Genomic DNA, 23,117 nt, shown 5'->3' with positions numbered 1-23,117 from the left:
TATTTCAAAGTCACGCAACTGAGAAGTGCAAGGCATCGCTGCAGTTGAGTCATTGTCCTCCAAGGAACAGAACGACTTGCAGGACAGGAGTTGACGAAATCATAGTAAGAACAAATCAAATGACACAGAAACAAAGACTCCTGGGTATCACAAGGCAGAGTACCAATTAGAGCAGCAGCAACGTAGTTTGATCCGTCATGCAGTTGCAAAAAGACTGAGAGGTCATTAAGCAAATCAATCCCTCTCCCTCTTCACCACCTCCCAGCTAAAGAAGTGTAAACACAGATGGGCTTTAGAAACTGAACACGCAACCATGACTTGACTATGTGACTTTCAGTACGATATGACGTAAGCACCCAACTTACCTCCACAATTAGAACATTCTGAAAGAAACAAACAAAAAGGAATACAATTACACAATATTCACAAACTAAGAGACAAATGTTTGCAAAAGTGAAATGAAGATAGATGGGTCCGTGTGCATACATACAACACAGTAGGATACAAGGAGTTTCCTGTTTCATTTTTGTGCCCTGAGAAAGAGCCAGCCATAAGAGCAGGCCCTGCAGTCAGGGGCTATGACTTTATTCAGCTCTGTCTAGATTATCGTCTTTGTGCAAAAATGAATATAGCTTGGGAAAATAAAATTAGATGGAAGAAATCCAAATGGGATGAGCTTCACTTCATTCCAGTGTGTCTAGCTGTGTACTAGAGTGTACCCTACAGTTCACTAAAATACTATTTCCAATGTTAATATGAGACTACAGCAATAATATTCTTACTCTGAAATAAATACTATTCCTCTCTCCCCCCACCTCCCAGAAACCTCACAGTAAAAGATTATAGGCCAAGTTGTACCACTCATTCTCATACTGTGAAGCACTCTCTTTCTCTTCAAATACTGCTGCTGAAATCCGTTGTTTTACTTGAAGAGAAGGGGAGTGGTCCAGGCAAGAGCAGTGATGTCAAGCCCAATGACAGCACGATCACACAGGCTGATATTTTTGCTGAAATGATTCGTCACTGTTCCAGGGATCACAATATCTAAGGTGACTTCTATTAAAAGCAATACGAAGTAATGTCCTTATTAGAAGGAATAAAAATCTATTTATTAGTGAGCGTTATCATATATATGTTCAAAAGGATGAACTCTTAAAATCTTGCATTAAGATCTACTTTCTGAGGTGAAACCTGCAATAGGAAGAGGAAAGCTACTTCACAAATACCCGTATCTATCTATCTATGTATACATCTTACATGCATATGCACGTTGTATGTGCCGCAAAACCTTGAGACAGATAGTTTCATATCCATGCAGTATTCACCAGACTAGCTTACATTCCACTTCCTTCCTATCAGGCTTGTTGGCTTTGCAACTTACTAAACACGGAGACTGTTTAACTTGCTTTTCCATCACAGAATCCCAAGGTTTAGAGTTCTGAGACTCAAACACTATGGAGAAGGAGTGTGTGAAGGGAGTGTGCTCATAAACAGCACACCTTTGACAGTTTCATTAACTGATATGTAAATATTTTTTTAATCTTCAAACCAGAAATTATTTATCTAGATTATCCATATTTATACTCATACTGCAGTTCCTTCTAACAATCACAGTGCTTGGTAGGGAGACATAGCATGCTTCATGCATCAACCACTGCAGAAACATGTTACCACACACTGTATTATACCTGGATGCTTCTGAAATGGCAAAACACTTGGTAAAGGTGTGGAGGGAACTCCCAGTAGTAGCTCAGCAGATGTCAGCAATGGAGATATCACTTAAGAAAGCCACTAATTTAGACTGAGCTCCGGTGAAATGTGTATTAATCTTGCAGGGTGGCTCCTTTTTGGTGTTTTCATAACAGGTTTCACTGGTGGTTATCCTGCTTGGCACTCCTGACTTTCAACCTCTCAGCTGCTGACACAAACAACTCTGGATCTGAAAGACCTAGTCCTGTGGAGGAAAAAGTCAAGGCCTCTTAACAAAAAAGCCCAAAGACGCCCTGCTTCTAGACATTTCTTCCTTCAAGAAAGAACCGAAGTATGTCAGTTCTCTAGATAAGATGAAGAGACCAAAGCCATGTTGAGCAGAAGCTTATGATAGGTGTGCAGAACACACTTTCTTGAAGAAAGCCATTTGGATCCGAAAAAGGGTTTGGCTCTCATATGGCTTCCTAGATGAAGACATAACTAGGAAAAACACTTCAAAAGACTAGCACAGGACACCTGGGTCTGAGGCATAAGCAAATCACTTGATTCAGTCAGTGAACACCTGAAGACTATATGCAAGAACAATGGTTTAACCATCCCCCAGGGACCCTGCACAGCTGGTGATGTATGTAAATATTTATGTGTGTATATATACATACACATATATCTATTCAGCATAGGGAGAGAGCAGAAGAGTTGACAAGGAAAGAACCTCACCAGAACTAAAGACAGAAATTAATTCCTTTAGTACCAGAAAACAGTCCAGGATGACTGCGAGTGGCACCTGGTAAGAAAGGCTGACCTGACATCAGCCTGACATCCTGACTCATCCTGCCAGTTTCGTGCATCTCTTGCCATTCTTCATACTGTTGACAAGAACCTTCCTCCCAAAGGAAAAGCACAGATCTTCTAGTGACAAGACCTATCCAGCAGCTGTGGTATGAGACGGGACATACCCAAACTAACATGGAAGAGGGCTGCAAAGTCTTGCATGAGCAGACTGCACCAGGGTGCAGCAAGACTGGTTGCTCCCTGAAGGAAGGGCAGCCATGAGGTGAGCATCATCACACAGCTGGCAGTGCAAGGGCCTTGCCGGTCAGGGCATAGCCCCACAGTGCCCCAGCGAGGTGCGCAGGCAGACCTGAGACTTGTTCAACCAAGGGTGCCTATCATTTGGTGAAGTCACAGTGACAAGGCAGATCTGAGGTCAAGCTGGGAGGTCAATTCACAGGTTAGGATCAGGTCCAGTGAGAGTAACCATGATCAAACACAGCCCACTGATCTCCAGGCAGGTCCACAGTGATGACAGAGGTCCAAGGTTAAATTGAGAAGTCCACCTGTGAGTTAGGGTCTGGATCAATGTCTGTAGTAACATAGAGGCATGGCTGTAGCTGAGCTGAAGATCAGTACCCATATAGCACAGCTCAGGCATGGAATAAAAGCCCAGGGTTGAGCTGAACTGAGTCTCCTCAGGTGTAGACGGGGGCCCCAAGTTACACAGGTCATGGCCCTTGAGGCCTATTAGTGCACACAGGGCTGTGACAGACTGAGAGAAAAGCATAGTCCTGGGACATTTTGTTGATAGACAAATATGTTTCTTTGCTACCACAGCTGCTTCAGCTACCCTATCATGAGCTGCAATAAGGATTCTCTTGCTTACTCGCAAGTGAAAATCGTAAAATTACACAGAATGAAGGGACAGCAGCCTCCCCGGCCATGGAATTGGGATTAAACCAATAGAGAGGAGCAGACCCTAACAATTAACTCGTGAGAAAAAAATCATAGACATTAATAGAAAATGGGACTGAGGAGACCATGAAAGGTCATCAAGACTATTCTGTTGACCTGAAGAATCAACTTAAAACTATGCCTCACAGATATCTGATTTACCTGTTCTTGAACATGATGAGGACTTCAGAACTTCCCAAGGCAACGTGTCTCAGTGCCTCATTATCTAAGAGCAAAAATACAGTTAGAAAACTTCTGTTGCTGTTTGACCTGAATTTGTTTTGCAGTGGATATAGAAAATGCTTTATTTTCTTCTCTTTTAAACTTCTTCTATATTTGAAGACAGATGTATTTCCTCAGTTTTCTTTTCTTCAGATGAAACAACTCTATTTATTCAACATTTTCTCACAAGTTATATTTTCTAGCTTTCTGATCATTCTTTTGTTCTCCTCTAGAACCTGTTCAGTTGGTCAGAATCCTTCTACGGTTGTGTCTCAAATCAGAGAGAAGCCTTTTCCAGTGTCAACAAGAATAAAAGAACCACTTTGCATGCTTTACAAATAATCCTCCTTTCTATACATGCCAGTACAACAGTTCCATCTTTTATAAAGGTACGCTGCTGTCTCATGTGCAACTTGTGATCCACCTATCGTCTCCAGTTCAGAGCTGTTGCTTAGTCAGTTCTTTCTCATTTGCATTTATGCAAAAGATCACTTCTGTATAAACACAGAAGTTAGTATTCATCTTTACTGTCACTACATGTCATTCTTTGAACCAAATTCTAAAAATGATTTCTTAAAATCATAATACTATCTTGTAGTATTTTTCCAGGTAGTATCACTAGCATTAAATACTAATTCCATCTTTTAAATCATGAATTAGATATTGCATAGTCCCTGGAGAACATGCTTGAATGCATCCACTCTGGCAGTGAACCATAATTAACTGTTTCTTGACAACAGCTTTCCAACCAGTTACACAGCCATCTAATCGAAATTTAATCTTGTCTACATTTCCTTATCGTAAATGACTCATATGAAGGAAAGAAGATTAACGTGGATCCAGACATGCCTGAAGGGTTTGTCTGGCCACAAGAGTGATAGTCACCTCAGCTGAAGTGTAAGGTCTCGTATTTACTGACTAACTTGAAAAGGAAGGATATGGTGGACCCTGAAATGTCTGACCAGCATTCTATTATTCTTGCCTCTTCTCCTCAGAGTCAAGGAGTCCAACAGTTGCAAATGATATGCATTGGGAGATTTGGTCCTTTGAAAGTCCCTTTAATCAGGCAGTTGTCTAGGTCAGGAAACACAGATTCTGTTTTGTATCATGCACACTCTCATTATTTCCAAAACACTGATGTAGATTTTCTGTGCTATGGAGAAATCCTGTCCGTAAGGACTTTGTAGTGGAAAAGCCACTATAAAATATGTAGATACGAAAACATTGTGTACACATAAATAAGCAGGCATCCTGATCATTGAGAGTGACACATTAATCCCTGTTTAGATTAGACAGGGTTACTGTGACTAAAGTCATCACACTTAACTTTTGGTTATGACTGAAGGCATTCAAAATGGTTTGCCATCTGCTGGTATCAGAAACCATCTCCTACAAAATGACATGACGTGCTGGGAAACTGACTGTATTGCTGCCTATCCCTACGTTTCTCCTGATGAAGCAGGCTACTGATAGAAGGGTTCCAGAAAAGGGATGGCATAGCAGAGTACTAGTAGAGCAATTAACTGCCAAGAAATGTTTTGACATACAGTATCCAACACTAGATAGTGCTGATGTGTAACTAAAACTGCTTGAAATAGATTTGCTTATCCTTGAGCAGATGGATAGAAGAAGACAGAAGAAGAATGCAATAGATACAACAAATTGGTACATTATCTGTAATGTCACCATCATCCTAAATGCACAGCTGGCTGCATGCAGCATATCTTGTGAAAGGTCACAGTCACGTGAGAGACCTTGTTGAGCTTCACCATGAAATCCACCTGTGCTGCTCACCAGCCCAGGCTACAGCTCCAAGAATGTCATTGCATCCCCCACAGCCAAGACAAAATGGCCCGCCTTTTGTAGGCAGGGTCTAAATCTTAATTAGGAAATTCAGTCAATTCAATCCAGCTGGGCAATCTGGGCAATAGCCACAGTTGCAATAGCCATACAACTGTAAGCTAGTGGGCAAGAGACTGGTGAAACTCATCAGCTTGTGGTGCTACAGCAGTAACTGATAGCTGGACGAATTATAGGAAGCTAAAAGACGCTGAAGAAAAGATTTTTTTTCGAGTATATGTGTTTGAAGCTCCTGTACCACATAGATCAAGACTGTGTTGTCATTTCAGATATATCTGAGGCAATTACAGAGGACGAAACCACATGAAAAGAAAAGCAATTCAGCCTTCTGGCATGCATTTGATATTTCCTATTTTTGGAGCTTGGAGAACAGGAAATAGGAGTATATACTGACATGTTGATTAGACTGAAGATGGCTTAATTTCTGAGTAGAGCCATCTTCACCAATATAATCTGTGAAGTACATCCAGAAATCTAATAATGGTGCTAATATATCATACAGTGAGACACGCAGAACAGTCTGTTTTTTAAAATATGTCCTGGAAAGATTTCTTATATAGTCCAAATAAAGACAGGGTGGTGGCTCAAATCTCAGAGACTGAGACACCTTTCTACTGAGCTGTTGCAAGAGAATCAGCAGCTTTCATTGCTGAAGATAGATAGATGGTTGGGAGCTGATGGATATGGATGACTGTGATTCATCCTGTGTTTACAGCTGTTTCTACCAGGCAGCTGGCAGGAAGCAGGCTGGTGCAATATACAATCACAGAATCACAGAATATCTCACGTTGGAAGGGACACATAAGGATCAAGTTCAATTCCTTGCTCCTCACAGGACTACCTAAGGATAAATCATATGATTAAGTGTCATCCAGGTGCTCCCTAAACTCTGACAGGCTTGGGGCCCTGACCCCAGGGAGCCTGTTCAGTGACCAACCACCCTCTCAGTGAAGAACCTTTTCCTAATGTCCAATCTGAACTTCAGATTGCCTCGATACAGCTTCATTCCATTTCCTCGTGTCCTACTGCTGGTCACTAGAGAGAGGAGATCAGCGCTTCCCCTCCACTGCCCCCCATGAGGGGGAAGCTGTAGGCTGCGATGAGGGCATCCCTCAGCCTTCCCTTCTCCAAGCTGAGCAAACCAAGCGACCTCAGCCACTCCTCGTAAGTCTTGCCCTCAAGACCTTTCACCATCTTAGTTGCCATCCTCTGGACACACTCTAATAGTCTGATGTCCTCTTGTATTGAGGGGCCCAAAACCACACACAGTATGCACCAGAGCAGTGTAGAGTGGGACAATCAGCACCCCCAATCAGCTTGCTGCACCCCAGGACACAATTGGCCCTTTTGGCTGCCAGGGCATACTGCTGACTCATGTTCAACCTGCCATCAAACCCAACCCCCAGATCTCTTTCCACAGGACTGCTCTCCAGCCTCTTGTCTATTCGTACACATAACCAGGATTACCTCGTCCCAGGTGGGGAATCCAGCACTTGCTCTTGTTACGTTTCATACAGTTGGTGACTGCCCAACTCTCTAGCCGACCCAGATCTCTCTGTAAGGCCTCTCTACCCTCGAGGGAGTCCACAGCTCCTCCTGGCTTAGTATCATTCACGAACTTAACTAATGTACATTCGATTCATAGGATCATAGAATCATAGAATGGTTTGAGCTGGAAGGGACCTTAAAGATCATTTAGTTCCAACTCCCCCTGCCATAAGCAGGGACACCCTCCCTTAGATCAGGCTGCTCAAAGCCTCATCCAACCTGGCCTTGAACAATTCCATGGATAGGGATTCCTGCATCCAGACCATTTATAAAAACATTAAAGACTGGTATTAAAATTGTACTCTGTGTTTTTAAATGCAAAGGGGTGCTGTGAAGTTTAACATTCTCTGGTTTTGAGTGATCAGGGTGCACACAACTTGTGACTCTGCACATGGACATTTGCACTGAGCAGAAATAATATTTGTGCTGTGAACTGGACCTACACAAAAATAAAATGTATGCTTTCATATCCTTTTTTAGATAGTAGTAGAAATGGTTCATAGCAGCATGTCTCCAGACATCTGGAAAAAGCAGGAGGTTTTCGACAGTATTAGTACGATGTAAAATGAAGAAGAAATAATTTCCAGTCCCTGCATTCCATGTGAATTTGTCTCCCATGTTAAAGAGACACATTTTCACTTTCATAATAAATTTCAATGTATCTGTGAGTGCTAAAATTTTTAATGATGGACTGGAAACCTGCAAAAACTGAAAATCTGTAATTTACTGATATTCAAAGCCACATGAGCTTATATATGGCAAGAAAGTAGGTTGTTATTATAATACATGGAAGAAAAATACTGACTTGTAATAAGCTGAAAAATACTCCGGCACTGAGTCAACACATTTCTATTGTTTACCTTCTCACAGGTCAGTAATAAACGGAACAATGTCAGCTAACAAGACCAAGCAGAGTAATGAGACCATGTATGCCTCCTGCCTGACAGTAGTAAGTGCTATGGAAACTATTTTTCACCTTCCTGGAAAAGAATAACAATTATTTCTAGATTATGTTCCGTTTAGAAGACTGATTTCAAAGAAAAAATTGCTATGAAACAGCAGTGCTTTGAAATTAGCACTAAATAAGAGTTTGAGGGAAAGGCCGTCTTTGAATTAACATAAAATGTAAAATTTTAACAAGGTAAAATGTTAAGTTGCAAATTTAGAAAAGGGGAGTATTTCCTGGAAAGCTGAAACTCAATACTTAAGTAATCAAATAAATAACCATACTTAATGCAATACTACAGCTAAGAGGACAAACACAGCCCTTGCATGTATAGGAAGAAAATCAGGTAGGTACACAAAGAAGGTATTTTCTCCTGGAATAATAACTATTCTCTCTTTTCAGCACAAAGCAGTAAAATAACATGCAGGTACACTTTTTTTAAAAAAGCTGTTAAAAAAACCCAAACAAACAGAAAGAACTTAAGACTGAGAAAAGAAGAATGATTTGAGACCTGGTAAAAACACCTTAAAGTGAAGTAAGGTTTTTAGCAGGAAGTAATAGCTTTTATTTAATTAACAGCCCAGTTCCCAGTGGGACAACATTTTTCACAAATGAACTTTGACCTTTCAGCCCACAACCTCAAAGAGACCACAAAACACCTTCAATGGCTGAGCCTGGGAACAAAAATTCAGAACTGCTGTAAGCATTAGAAATCACGGACTCAATAAAATACTGTTTCTATGGCACATTATAATCTTCCACTGCAGTTGACCTCCAACTCATTTATCAGTGTTCCACAGCTGATAATTTGCTCTCTTATTTTAGCTCAGAGGAATTCTTAAAATTTTTCTCTGCCCTTTTGGTCGGTCATAGGGCAGGTGATCATGTAGGGCAATCATTTTTTTTTTCCCAAATAGTCTGATTACCACATTAGGTTAAAATTAAGGGTTTCTCCCAATCTGTACTTAGCCTGAAGTTTTCTGATTCTGTTCAGACCAACAGCAGGATCTGCATGCTTAAAATTTTGTTTCTTCCAGCTATATCAATTGTCTAGTATTAATTTCCTGTTATTAACTCTGCCTTCAAACCTTGTCTCATTTACATCCTACAGTATGCCAGTTCTTTACAGCAGGCTCCCAATATATTAGTTTATCAAAACAAGCTTAAGTAATGAGTGGATGATAGGCAAATATGCAACTATATGGCAACATAAATTTGATAATGGCAAGCTGCTCAATCTAGTAGGCAAAGGTATTAAAAAAGGCAACAGCAAAAGCCAAAAAGCTCTCCAAATTCAGAAGAGAAAATTAGGTTCACCATTTTAGCAGTGATGACAGTTGACTGTTGGTAAAACATGCCTGAAGTACGGAGGCTTCTCCATCAAGTCTTTAAATCAAAATAGTTGGTAGCTCAAAAGAGAAACTGGAGGCACGGTGAAGAAATCATCATTTGGGACTCTTTAATCTAATTACCCAGAAGTTCAGACACAAATATAATGATGCTTTTGGACTTTAAAATATAGTACTCTCTAAACAAAGCTCTGTTTGTTATCAGGCCAAATAACTATACTACAAAAAAAAAAAAAAAAAGAAAATGAAATTTTTAAGGAAGCAACTCAAAAAGGCAGATTCACCCAAGTCCTGTAAAACTCACTGAAGGGAAGCAGGTAGCAAGCTTAAAAGAAAGAATTTTTTCACATGCTACTTAAATATGAAACTCCTGGCTATAGGATCTTGTGGGACTAGAGACATAACTGAGGTTACGAAGAGATGACGGATGGATAAGAGTGCTAGCACTGGATGTATTCAACATGATAGTCCAGATTTACCTTGGATTTTGGAAGTCTCTATTCTTGCTGTGTTTCATATATCCTTTCCCCAATAAAATTTCAGTTGTCTGCTGCTGAAGGCGTGATACAAGCCTAGAGAGACCTTTCATATTATTTAACATACTAGTAATGGAGGTCTTACAAGTGGAGAAAATACATGGAAATTGGGAATGATGGACCTACTTTTGTCTTCCGAGTCCCCATTGGTGTTCTGAGTTCCTTCCTCTCTACTTCTTGGATAAAACTATTCTTAAAACTATTTGGGGACATATGTAACATACGGTTAGTAATATCGGCTTATAAAGCATGTATGAATACACAGTTGCTGAAAAAGGTGAGTTCTTTCATACATCCAGTTCCACAGATGGAAGGCATATTCATAAAAAATACAAAATACTTAAAAAAAAGATAAAGTCTCTTTTTAATTACCTCTGTTTTTGGGGAGGGAGGTGGAAGGCTACAAAACAAGTGTATTTTCATTTTCTTTAGTTCAATTTCCATTCAGAAGTCTGCATTTTCAGTTAGATTATTTCTAAAGACATCTTTTCATGTGTACTTATCATCAGAATACATAAATTGGTAATGTGATTCTTCAAACTGAATTGTTAATGGATTATCAGCTTACTCATTACACCTACAGTACTTGCTTTCTTAGCATTGTATCTGGGGAATCTCAGGTACTACTGGTCAAACAAGACATTTTATTGCAACTTAAGTTAGGCTTGAAGAAGCAATGCCCTAGGGCTGAAGAATCATCAGCAAACAAAGGTTAAACAGTAACACATCGAGTTTCAGTGAAGAGGTCCAAAGGAAGCTAAAAGGATTGCTGTTAGAAATGAAAGCATTTTATGGTATGCACAGGAATGAAATCCATATGTATTAACACTTCATCAAACTGTTAGAAAATAATATGAAAGATTTTTGAGAAATTAGACGTCTAAGTAGGAGCTTTCTACAGGGTTCTAGAAAAGGTCATGAATGTCTGATTCTAATCTTTTCTGCTGGGCTGATCCACATTTTATGGCATTCCTGAAAGGACAGATATCATATCTCAAAAATGGGTTTTTTTTAGACACTCAATTTGGTGTCAGCTGCTGATGAGAGCAACTTGGTTAGTACAGATTCCAGCCACTTAAAGTCTGTAAGACTAGTTCAGTATCTCCAAGAGTTAACAGAGTGGGGGACATAATGGAGGGCATGATGATATGTCTCACTGATGTTTTGTTCTTAGATAGCATTGTGTTGAATGCTGTGTTCTGTAGTAGAGCAAATTACCATCATCAATCTAAAGGTAATGCAGGAATGGATTGCCGTCTCCGTTCTCTTATTTGAAGGAAAACATATAAGTTTCTGATCATCTGGAATTGGAAGAGGATTTTCTGGACATAGGCGAAATCAGCAGTATTATGAACATGTATGATGTGGAAGCAGGTAGACAGTGGGTGAGCAGAGTCCATGTGAAAAATGGGATAGGAAGGCTGGGAAGTTTTCTTTGTACTTTCCTTCCTCCAAAACAATAACAACAACAACAGCAAAAAGAAGGAAGTGCAAAGAAAGGTGGTTGACTTTGGGGAAGAAAAAAAAATACTGTTTTTTGCTGCGGAAAAAGCAGTTAAGAATGGCAACTGTCATTAAAGAAAAAACACAGAACACCAAAAGTGACTAAAGACGGCAACCTTTGAAAAGATGAAAAAGGCAAGGCTGCATGTCTGACAGGAATACAGTAAGATGTAGGGATGAGTGGGAGACATGACTATTGCAGAAGTGTGTAGTGGATTTTGTATACCTTTACTGTCATAGAAATAGTCTCTCATGTACATAATGTTCTAAAGAGAATGCCATTCTTTTTTCTGCAAATTTATGGGCATTATTCCAGAAAGGAATGCATATAGGGAGAGAAAGTCAAGTCAGTGACTACTGAAGGGAAAAAAAATAGTAAGTATAGAACTAACAAAATTCTGAGAAACAAACTTGGAATGGTGAAGGAGAGGATAATATATATTTTAAATCTAGAAAATAAAACTTTGTGTACCAGAGCTGCCACATACATGATTTATTAACAACTGAAATGCTAACATAGTTAGGAGAATTCTACAGAAACAATGCCACAAATACTTGAAAATGTGTTATGAATTTTTACAGTATTATACAGTATGATTATAGTATTAATACTAAACAAGTTTATATTATTTGTTCTTTCACCTCATCTACATACATTTTCAGAGCCATCTTGCTTTGAAACAGTGCCTCTAGTTTTCTGAACAGTCATTAATTACATCCCCCTTTTCAAAATTTATTTCTCTTTACAAACGTTACTGGTATTTTTTACCCACATGAGCATTTCAGCTTTAAAATAATTGAAAACTAAGCAGCTATTTAACTATGAAATCAGCTACTGAGAAATTGTATGTTCATCACTTACACAATTAAAGGAGAGATTTTGGAATTATATTTTTTCTGCATATAAATGAATAGTTACAAAGCATTAGAGTCTTAAGCTATATCAGGACTCAATCTTCAAGTACCTTTATTAATGATTCATGCCATGGAAATCTTCATTCTTGCCACTGTGACCTTCTTCACAGAAGAATTTCAAATTGTGGATCATCTTCAGGTTAACACTTTGGGTCTGTATGCTAACTCTCCTCTCTCAGAATATTTCTCTTTTTCGTGATTTGGGTCATTATACATTTTTCCCAGGCTTATAAAATTTTTGTAAACAAAAGCATATTGTAGAGAAGTACAGAGGAGAGATTCTTCCTTCTGAAGAGCTATTATCCTTAACAGCCTCCTTTTAATTAGCTGTAAAAGCTAATTTTAAATTATTTTGCTTTAAGCTTTCTCAGAAAAAAAAAAAAAAGTTATAGAACAGAATGTTCTTCAATATATTCAGTAATCTTTTTTTTCAGTAATAAGTAAAGCATGGAAATGACTTAGTTGTTCACTAAGATTACAGGCTAGCTGAGGTTCCAGGTATTATTACTTAAGGAAGAGCACTTCAAGATCAAAATCTCATAAACTTTTTTCTGCAGGTTTCAAAACTGTTTACGCTACTGATGCTTTTGAACTTTAAAGAAACTTAAAGAACTTACATTCTGAACCCACGCTGGCCCTTTTTAAAATGCCTTCCATGATCACTAAGTTAATGAGACTTAACCTGGCATATATTAATTTTCAATATCATTAATAAATACTCCAAGCAGACAGAAGAAGCACTCAGCTTGCTTAAAAGCAGGGAAGCTGAATTCTATCAGTAAGTTTTCCACTAATTCACTAAGTGACTTAGAATGGTTACTAAAGCCAGCAGTTTTAAAAGCCAGCAGCTAAACTAAGGTACTAAAAAACACTTCCAAGAAAGATTTACATTGACCGTAGGAGGTTCTGAATCAGTCTGCAAATGGCTGATTAGTAAAATGTGCTGAATCCTTGCACTAATTGCTTAAGTCAACAACATATGGAGGAGTTGGCATCCGTGGACATAAGGCCACTCCTTCATATATCCAACTTTAGACGTGTAAGTATGAACATTTGAGCTCAAGCTTTGCATCTCAGCTTTTCAATCAGTGAAAGAAGTCTTAAGGAAACCCTGTTCTCACGTGTTACAGTCAAAACGCTACTTAATTATTCATACACCAGCTGTGTCACAGACAACCACGCACACAGACAACTGCTGAAGCACACCCTTTCGGCAAGTCTGCTCCCCTGGCAGTCACAGCCCTCCCTTCCTGCTTCGCTTCAGCCTCTCCGCACCCAGCTTCCAGCACTGGGCTCCCTTCCTGATCAGCAACTGCTCTCGTTCCCAAACCAGCCTCTTCACACCTACCCAAGATCCCAGCCTCCTTACCCAGCAACCTTAAACTATACTGCTGTTCAGTCCTCTCCACAATAGCCACATTTTATGTCCTGTTCCATACCTGGGAACAGGAAGGCTGTGCCAATGAGAAACAGGTCACCAGGGTTTTCAGCATAAGAAAACAATTTACTTCACTTTTGGAAAAAGCAGAACTACTTGGGGTGAAATTTTCCTTCTCTCTCATACACATGTGGACACACAAATACACAAAAGTCCTGCAAAAGAAAATATGTTTTGCCCCAGTGAATTCAAATTATGCTAGAAAGATTATATGTAGAAAAGATATTGATAACTGAAACCATTAATGGAGAAAATTTGGGACTGGAAGATCAGGAAGGGGAGCTGGGCTCGGAAGCTTAGAAAGTGTTTGCTCTATCTAGGAAAGAGAGATGTTAGGTAAGATGAACAGGTGCACTTCCAGTTCTGCCTGTGAGGTAGAGAAACATATGCAAAATTGTCACAGGAAAACAGGTAGCTCCAGTGTTTGAATGTAAGAATGCAGTAAATGAATTATATTTTCCAAGAACATGAGTAATGCTCCAGTGATAATCTGGAAACAAACACCCAGCAGGAGTATTTAGAAGTGCAAATTGAGGACATAGGTTTCACTAAAATATTCTGAGTGTAACAGCATTTTTTTCATTTAAGTTCTAGTTGTACCAAAACCTATTTAATATTAATGAAATACTTCAGTTTTTCTTTTCTTTTTCTTGTGTGCTATAGTACAAGAAAGCAAATGAGTTTGCTAGTGCTATGTTTGAGTGCTTTGAAGAAATGGATATTATTTAGTGCCAGCTAATAAAAGAGTAACTGCACGCACAGTACAAATAACAAGGTAAGTATTATGTTGCCTTAATGCATAAGTAAAGAATCCATTTCTGACCATTTTCCACATAGACCATTTGCCTAATGAAATCAGCCTTCCTTCCTCTTCAAAGTACTGCTTTGTATTACCATGGTGGGATGAAAATAGCCTTTTCACTGACTCAAACCACTCTCTCTCATTACCGGAATGTTCAAGCATAGTGCAAAGCAAATTCAGTCATACAGCCAGCCTGATGTTGAAATAAAAAAAAAAAAATCCCATTTGATTATGAGTGAAAGGTTTCACAGCTGAACTTTGTACAGTAGGCAAAATTGTACTAAACAACCGATACGCTGAATTCAACAGGGATACTCCATGCGCAGTTTGCCTGCATGCACCCAGCGAGGGCAGAAAAAACAAAGCTCCAAGACATAAACAAGCTCAGAGGAAGCATTACAGGACAAATTTTGCCCACAATCTCACTGATGGTACGTGTTTTAACTATTGGGAAATTCCTACACCAGGATGGAGGGGCTACAGTCTGACCTTCTTGGGCACCTGCAAACTGAAAGCAATGGCATTACAGCAATTTAATAGAGATTAATACATTTTTTTGACTACAATATTAGTATCTGACGGTCCATATACAGCTTTCCTCAAGTGTTCTTAATGGATGTATTTTCTTTCTTAAATATAAAATTAACAAACCTTCCCAGTCAGCTTTGAAAGATCATCTCCTCCCATTATCTGCATATCTTGCATAGACTGATCATTCTGAAAGAAGAAAGACAGAACTTTGAAATTGGATATAACTGTACAAAACAGAAGTATAAACCTGCTAACTTTTTTTGATCTTTCATAGTCTCAGTTACCAATGAATTTTCTAATGCTCATCAGTATTGGTGTACGACAAAACCACACTCTCACTTGTTCCTGTGGCTTCTATCATCTCCTAGTTGTATTTAAGTTAACATCAAGCTCCAGGCTTTACTGAACTAGAAAAAGTTGCCTCTTTCTTTTTAAAATAAATAATGTTCCCTTGCTTGCTATGTCTCAATATGACAAGTGTTGAGTAATGTATTCGTCCCTTTCACAACACGAAGATAGGAGCATCCCAACATTTGTAACCAAATACCTGTAAGCACATTCTTTTTTTTGGAATAGTCTTTAAAAACACAGGCAAAATGTGCTTACATCTGTCACTCATACAGAGAACTCAGCTATTTTTGAAGAAATTCACTTGGTATTTTTTGGGGGGGAAAAAGTTTTGCACAAATTATCAGTTGTTAACAAGAATAGTTTTAGTGTGCCACACAGTTTCAAGAGCTTTGGTTTTGCTTTTTCAGCTAACTCAAATATAAAATCCTAAAGGTCAATTCCATAAAATAAAAGACGGCAAATCTGGTCAAACTAAACACAACAGAATAGTATGCTTTGATTTTCCTATTAGAAAAAGTATTTTTTTCAAAAATATCCGTAAAACTTCTTTTTCTGATAAATTTGTTCTACAGACATTTCTAGCTGAAATTCATTCTGCTGGAAAATTCTCAACCAGGTCTAGTTCAAATTCATTATCAGCAGCACGCAAAGTTAAGATCACGTAAGGAAGACATAGGGAAGCCCTACTTTTAGGGGAAGACAAAAGAGGCCTTAAAGAAGGTAGCAAATTAAAAAATGTATTTTACAGTCATGGGTAGCCTACATGATCTTTTCAGAAAAAGCAAGAGCAAAACTAAATATAGTTAATGTGGGTTTTTTGCCAAATCGGTGCATGTGCTAATCAAATCTTCCCACCCATAGGAAGAGAGTGTTAGTCCAATTTTAGTCCAATAGCTGCAGCACCACAACACGACACTGTAGGTTACTGGTAACATCAGGAAAATTTATCATTACAAACAACTGACAAAAATGCAATGCTTGAATACTTTGCTTTTATTTCATAAATCCAGTGGTCTGAAGTCAAATGTTTTTCCATGAATAAATAATGGGACAGCAGGACTTACCAGATAGGTGAGGATTTACTGGCCTTAGGGGTTTATAGCTCTTCTTCTTCCCCTCAAAAAGCAGCAGGAGCAGAGGTAGCACGCACACACCTGCATAGTCACAGCTGCACATCTGGGCAGAGGGAAGCTGCATCTGCCCACGCTCACAGCCCAGGTGGCAGAAGTCCAGGGGCTTCCAAAGCAGCTTTGCAGCCACTTGATCACAAGCAGCCTGACAACCCCAGGAACTATTTGTGGTCCCCCTGGGAATGAGTTGTCTAAATCAATACAGCCTTCCTGAGTAACTGTAAGTAAATGTTGCAGAAGTGCCCAGATGACAATTTCTCCAGGCTCGCATACTGCAGACGCACCAGAAGTCTCCCCTTTTACTCAGACTCCGCTCCCTCAAAAGCTCTCACACCACAGCTTTGTAAGAGGTCCTTAGCAGTCATTGCCTTAAAAGACACATTTTAGATCTGCCTTCACTTTTTCTGCACTGGGAGCTTTAGATCCTTTTCATGCTGCTCTGATTTGTCTCCTGGGAAACAGATCTACAGCAGGAATGAAGGTTACGTCCCATATGTTTTCTAATGAAAGTTTTAACATTTCTCTTATTTTTGCAAATAAAAACAGAAAGAAAAAAAAAAGAAAGCAACTGATTCCTCAGAAGATTATGTTAAAACTAAATAAAAAGTGGAGATAGAGAAGATTTTAGTAAAAGCTTAAAAGCATAAGTCTTTCATTGTAAAGCAAGATAGTCACTCTTCAAAAGTCAGGAACAATTCAGGTCAAGACTATGGTAAGCAGATAGTTTCTAATATCTATCACGGCATGTGTAACCAAGGCAGTGACAAAATATTTTTTCATTTCCAAATGAGAAAGACTGGAATTTCAGTAACAACCAACACACAGGAATTACTGAAGAGGTAGGTCGTCCTTAGTTGCTTGTAGAAAAAGAGAGCAAAAATAAAAGATAACAGCGAGATGCAATGATTAATGATTTAATTTATTTTTAACTAAAAAACACCCTCTTTCAGCAGTCTTCACAGCAGCGCTGTTTCCTTTGCATTTGGTATTTCTGGCTCCAGCTGAAAGGAAGATGCTGAAATAGCATCTTCATTGCTGGCAAGCAGTTAAGCAAACACAAAAGCCACTGAGGGCCGGGGGATCACAGCATCCTGTCAATCTGCGTATTCACACATTGGCTGTTGTGACACAACTGCACACAATTATGAAAACCCTCGGGTTCTGACTGGAGAATGATCGCTGTCAGAGAACAGGGCAGAGTATTCACTGTGCCTAAAACCCACATAGAAAAATGCAGCTCCAGCCAAGGTGCTTTCAAGAAATTTAAAGAAATTACTTGCATCACGCAGTAGAGCAATTCTATTGCAAAAAAAAAAAAAAAAAATCAGATCAATTATTTTAATGTCATTTATAACTACCTCTATGTTCATCAATTAACTCATGTTGTAAAATACATATCTGCCAAACAGTAAGACTCAATACCACAATGTCACATTTTTGTTATCATAATGTTCATATAGATAATGTGCACACTATGGTTGCCATAGGAACTTCTCAATGCTTTTTTGAGTTCTCAGTTTATAATCTCAAAATAACATTGCACTAAATGTTAAGTATAAAGTACAATAAATGTCAGGAAATTAAAAAATTGGTACTGTTTCATTCAGTACCAATTACTGTCAATTCAGAACTGTTTGTTTAATCTTCATGGTCTCATGTCATTTAGAGCTTCTTTTTCCTTTGGGAGTTGTTCCATACCTTGACAAAATGGACAGGATTGAGACCCCAGGGCTTCTTATAGAGCAGACATGAATTAAAGGTTCACTTTCCATCTCCCAAAGCTCCTCAATACTTGCTTTGTAACATCCCTAAACCCTATCAACACTATTTTTGCTGTTAAATGCTTGACATTAAATATAATGTCCCAGATAGAGACATAGCAAAATCACACTGCGCTTTGGTTAATGCAGCACAAAATTTATTGCAACTGTTTCTAACGCGACATGATGCATTTTGTCGCATCCCAAGCTATATTTAATACTGCATTTCTATTTTTTTTGTTTAATAAATCTGCATTTTCCAGTCTAAATCTCAAGTTCTTTGTTTTCACTTGCCATGTTGTGCTTTTTCACCTGTTCATCTCTGTTTTATAATTTCATTTCATTCAGATCTTGTCAGTATACATCTTCAGATCCTATGAATACTTTGTGAATAAAAGCAAGAATGTTGCTATTTCCATCTCTGTTTTTCACAGCATGCAAGATAAAACTTTGACTTTCTATGTTGATTAGAAGTATAGATATTTAAATCCCACCTATACTATACTATACTATAAGACATGTCTTTTGAACTGGGTGAGCTACAGAATTATTACATCTCTTTCACATCTGAGATCAACACTTGAACATAGTTCAAGTTACAAGTGAAATGAGTTGGGTGGTCTCAGGAAAATTTACTACAAACAGCATCGCCCATCTGAAAATTGCACCAAACTGTGAACATCTGTTACTCTTCTAAAGAAACAGAATCTGGACTACATTAATACTGGGCTCACTGAAACAGATTCCCTGATTAGGGCAAAAAAGTAGCTCTAACATCACAGTTTAAATGCATAACTAAATTATGAAATATGGACACGACGTCAATATCACACATTTAGTTACTATAGTCTGCACAGTTCATATGGAAGTTCCTGGGGAAAAAATGATTACCTTTTTCTTCCAAAATGCATCAGGGAAACTCTTAACAAAGAAGAATGTGACCATTAGATCTGTTCTTCTTTGCTTTCTGCCACTTGACGATACACCAGATCAGCCAACCTGAGGATTCCGATGAGGACAGCTCTCTCACTTTGTACCATCATCCCATCTCCTACAACTGCTTTTTCCAGGAAGGTTTTGACCAAAAAGAAGTGATTGACAGACCATCAGTTTCAGTTGTCCCTTGGAACTTCAAGCCGTTGAATACAGAACATCTCTAAGGCTTCCCTTATCCTTCCCTAACGGCCAAGTGAAATCGTTAGGACAGAACTAGTGCCTGTGAGGTTTCTGACTTATACCCACCATTGGCAGAGATAGAAAAGCAAGAGTCAAGCATCACTTCACCAACAAGTTTGGTGCGACACGTCTACTAAAGCAGAGTAGAGTTCAGTCTCCACATTTACTTTGGCCTCACCTTTTTATTTTCCATTAAGACCATCAATAACTGCATGTGATCTATGCTGCTTCTGTTCTCATAAGGTGACCCATGACCTTGAAATGCCTTCATTAAAGATGTGATTACTCCGTTCCTAATTTAGGTATCTGAAAGTTAAAACTCCTAAACCTATGCATCCTGGGCTCCCTTCATAATCAATGGAGAAAACAAGACAGATCGCGTATATCATCTATTTCACCATACGGGAAATCTACAGCAAGTAACTTACACCTAGACATCTAACTGTGAGAAATCTGAAGTTAGGTGAGATGAATCTCAGCCTAGGAGATGAGATCAATATTTTCTTCCTAAAAAACTCACTAAGCACTCAGAAAGAAATTATTTTCAATTGCATTTACCACAGGCACATAAGAAGCAATAATCTGGACTATTTTCCATTAGTAACATCCTGAACTATCCACTTAGGCTCTGTCTCACACAAATGTTTAACACAATTCCCCTCGGTACCACTCCAGGATAATTTGCTTGCATGTTTACTCAAAGGTTTCATTTTAATCTACGTGAAATATATTTCAGAAGAGATTTCAAAAGACAGAATCAATCTAATATTTCTTCCAATTTACATCATGAAAAAAAATATTAGCAACCAGTCTTTGAAGATTTTGGCTCCACACTTCAAACTTCTTGGAGCAGAAATATAAATTTACCTATAGGGTTTACTCACTGAATAACGAAAACAATTGGATTTCATCTGTGTGGGGTTCCTGATCATCAAGAATGGAGTCTTAACGAGCCTCAATGAAACAAAAACTTGCATTTGATATGGGAGGAAGGATAGCAACTGGGTAGGCCACACTGACAATAACTTTGAATGTGATCTGAAACGCTACATTTTGAATGGCACTGAGGGTGGATGGTCTTAAAGCCAAAGAGGAGATGACAATTACCATGGTAATGAATTATGAGGATTTGAACAAAATTGTTGGTAGCTCATACATGACAGAAAACCCAGGCAGAACTGTATGCTCTGGTATACAAATTAGCACATAGTATAGATACATTTTTCAGTGGAGAAAAAACATAACACTCAGGTGAAAGCAGAGCAGATATGACAAGAAATTACTTGCCAGTTGTTATCTTTCAAAAATGAAACTGCGGAAGCAATGTCTGTCACACAACTTTAAAAAGAAAATTATTACTTTTATGTGACTTAGCTACAGTAAACTGATCCTTAATATAACTGAGCTTTCTGCATTTAAAAAAAAATAGCATTGCAGACATTAATTGCAGGTATTGGCAGAGTTTAGATAGATGTATTTGCAATTATAAAGACTTCTGCTTTGAAATCATATACTGTTCAAGAATTATATCTTTTGCTACACAGCCATGTTCCACCATCTCAGACATGAACATAATAATTAAAATGAAAAGTTTGAATCCAGTTTGGATGCTAACACCCTAGTATGAAACTTACTTGCTTTGAAGCCTGCCTCCTGAGAAGAGCAACCTGATCTAGTGGAAGGTGTCCCTGCCCATGGCAGGGGAGTTGGAACTAGATGATCTTTAAGGTCCCTTCCAACCAAAACCATTCTATGGTTCTATGATAAGTACTTCAATATATGAATATGTTGGTTGGGGAAGTGTCAGCACAGCATCTACATCATTTGTTAACCTATTTTGACTACTAGGTAAAGTCAAACTGACATACAAAGCATAGGCTATGAAATGATCCTCAGTATATCAGCACAAGTAACAAGAACATCCGTGGAGCAGTAATACATAACATGCAACATACACTTGAACCGATACCATTTGGGGTTTCTTCTCTAAACAACAGCTAAGAACAAAAAACCTCAAGAGCATAGGTTAGAACATGGACTGTCATGGTTTTCATAGCAGGCAACTAGAAGGACTATCCAGGCTTAAGTAGTAACGTTCAGAGGACAACTAGTAAGTACTGTCAAGTTTACTTGTGCGAATGAGAGGGAATGATACGGATTGCTTCCCAGTAAAAACTGGGAAGCATGCCTTCCCTTCCCCAGAATCAAATGTATACCAATGGGTGGACTGGAACCTCCGGGGCACACCCACATTCAAAATAATCAAGTGCCAAGTCACTGATATATTTGTAGGAGGTGCTTTGAATACCTTGCAAACAAGCCAACAATGCAGAACCAACTGGAAATCAAATATGGTAAACTGGCATACACCCACTGCCAGAACATCACCTATCCCACAGGGATAGTAAAGATACATTTGCACTGAAGCACTTACGGTTTCGTGTATCTCTGTTAGCTTTAAAGTTGAGGTTATGATGCCTTCCTGAGCTGCTCAGTAACCACGCCATTGACTACGATGGGCTGAGATCTGTCTTACTGCTATTGCCAGCATAATCTGAGATAGAAAAATTTTAACTGGTATAGGTATGCCTAGCTGAGCTCCAGTTACTACAGTGCAAGACATATTTTACACCTCTATTGTTAGATCTACAGTATTACTAATTTGAAGATTTCACTTATTCTTTTTCTTCCTCGTTGCTCTTTCTCAACAAAAATCTCCATCACACAGGTTTGGAAGTGCTTCGAATTCAGGCTAGTCTATCCAGTTCCAGGGAAGGCCAGAGTTCTGCAATGAGGAAGTTGGTTTTGGATGGAGAAACACAAACAATGAACTTACTGACAGCAAGGTACTCCTTATCAGCTGACCTGTGGCAACATGTGTATGTTTCTTACCTGTTGTAAAAGCAGGGCAGATCATTCAGCTTCAAAAACTCTCAGGGCAACAGTAAGTTATTAAACTTAATAAATTGGATTCTTTACAATTATCTGTTCATACATTCAGTAATATCTTGTGTAGCAGGACTCCTGCATAACTTCTCTGTATTTAATCCAAAGAAGGTAGGGTATCTTGAAATAGAGACTAGAAAATTCATCCCCTATAGGAGCTGTTTCCATGCAGATTTTCTGGTATCTAATGAAGCATAAACTGCCATTGAAGCTTTTCACTTCCCTGTCAAGGCATTTGGAATTGATTTCTCTTGTGTGTACTCTCAGACATCAACAAAGGTGAACTCACATGCAATTACAGTGCACTTAATACAGGTTAATACAATTATACCTGCAGCTAAGAACATATTTGCTAGTGGCAATTATTAAAAACCGTAAATTCCTTACGGTCTTTTACTTTGCTGGAAGCATGTGTTCAACACTATATTTTCACCTATTAGTAAGTTCTGTAGATATACAGCATGAAGATATTTCAAATAAAGAAAATTTTCTAAAAGCATGATCTACCCCTGTAGTTTTATGGCAGGTAAAACTTACCCTAAAATTTCTAAACAGATATATAATTTCAGTTTTATCGGCATAAACATGAAGTAACTCTACAGGAAAGGGCCAATCTGTTGTAAATTGAGGCAGAATTCAGACCAGTTAACTTGACTAAGAAGGATT

The 23,117-nt window shown here is 38.6% G+C and overlaps 1 protein-coding gene across 1 annotated transcript in view; it reads right to left on the bottom strand.

Moving 5' to 3' along the window:
* The window catches only part of PRTFDC1 (phosphoribosyl transferase domain containing 1), a 48,889-nt gene that overhangs the window by 4,321 nt on the left and 21,451 nt on the right, over positions 1–23,117 (bottom strand). Inside the window, exons 4-5 of the mRNA XM_086614705.1 lie at positions 15,209–15,274; positions 366–383 (exon numbers count right to left, since the gene is read on the bottom strand). Of these exons, the coding sequence (XP_086470831.1) occupies positions 366–383; positions 15,209–15,274 (84 nt within the window). The remainder of the gene's footprint in view (positions 1–365; positions 384–15,208; positions 15,275–23,117) is intronic.

The sequence above is a fragment of the Tauraco erythrolophus genome, chromosome 7 (assembly GCF_009769465.1).
Source record: "Tauraco erythrolophus isolate bTauEry1 chromosome 7, bTauEry1.pri, whole genome shotgun sequence".
Classification (NCBI taxonomy): domain Eukaryota; kingdom Metazoa; phylum Chordata; class Aves; order Musophagiformes; family Musophagidae; genus Tauraco; species Tauraco erythrolophus.
Note: the sequence above shows the minus strand (reverse complement) of the source record. Positions and strands in the feature narration are given on the sequence as shown.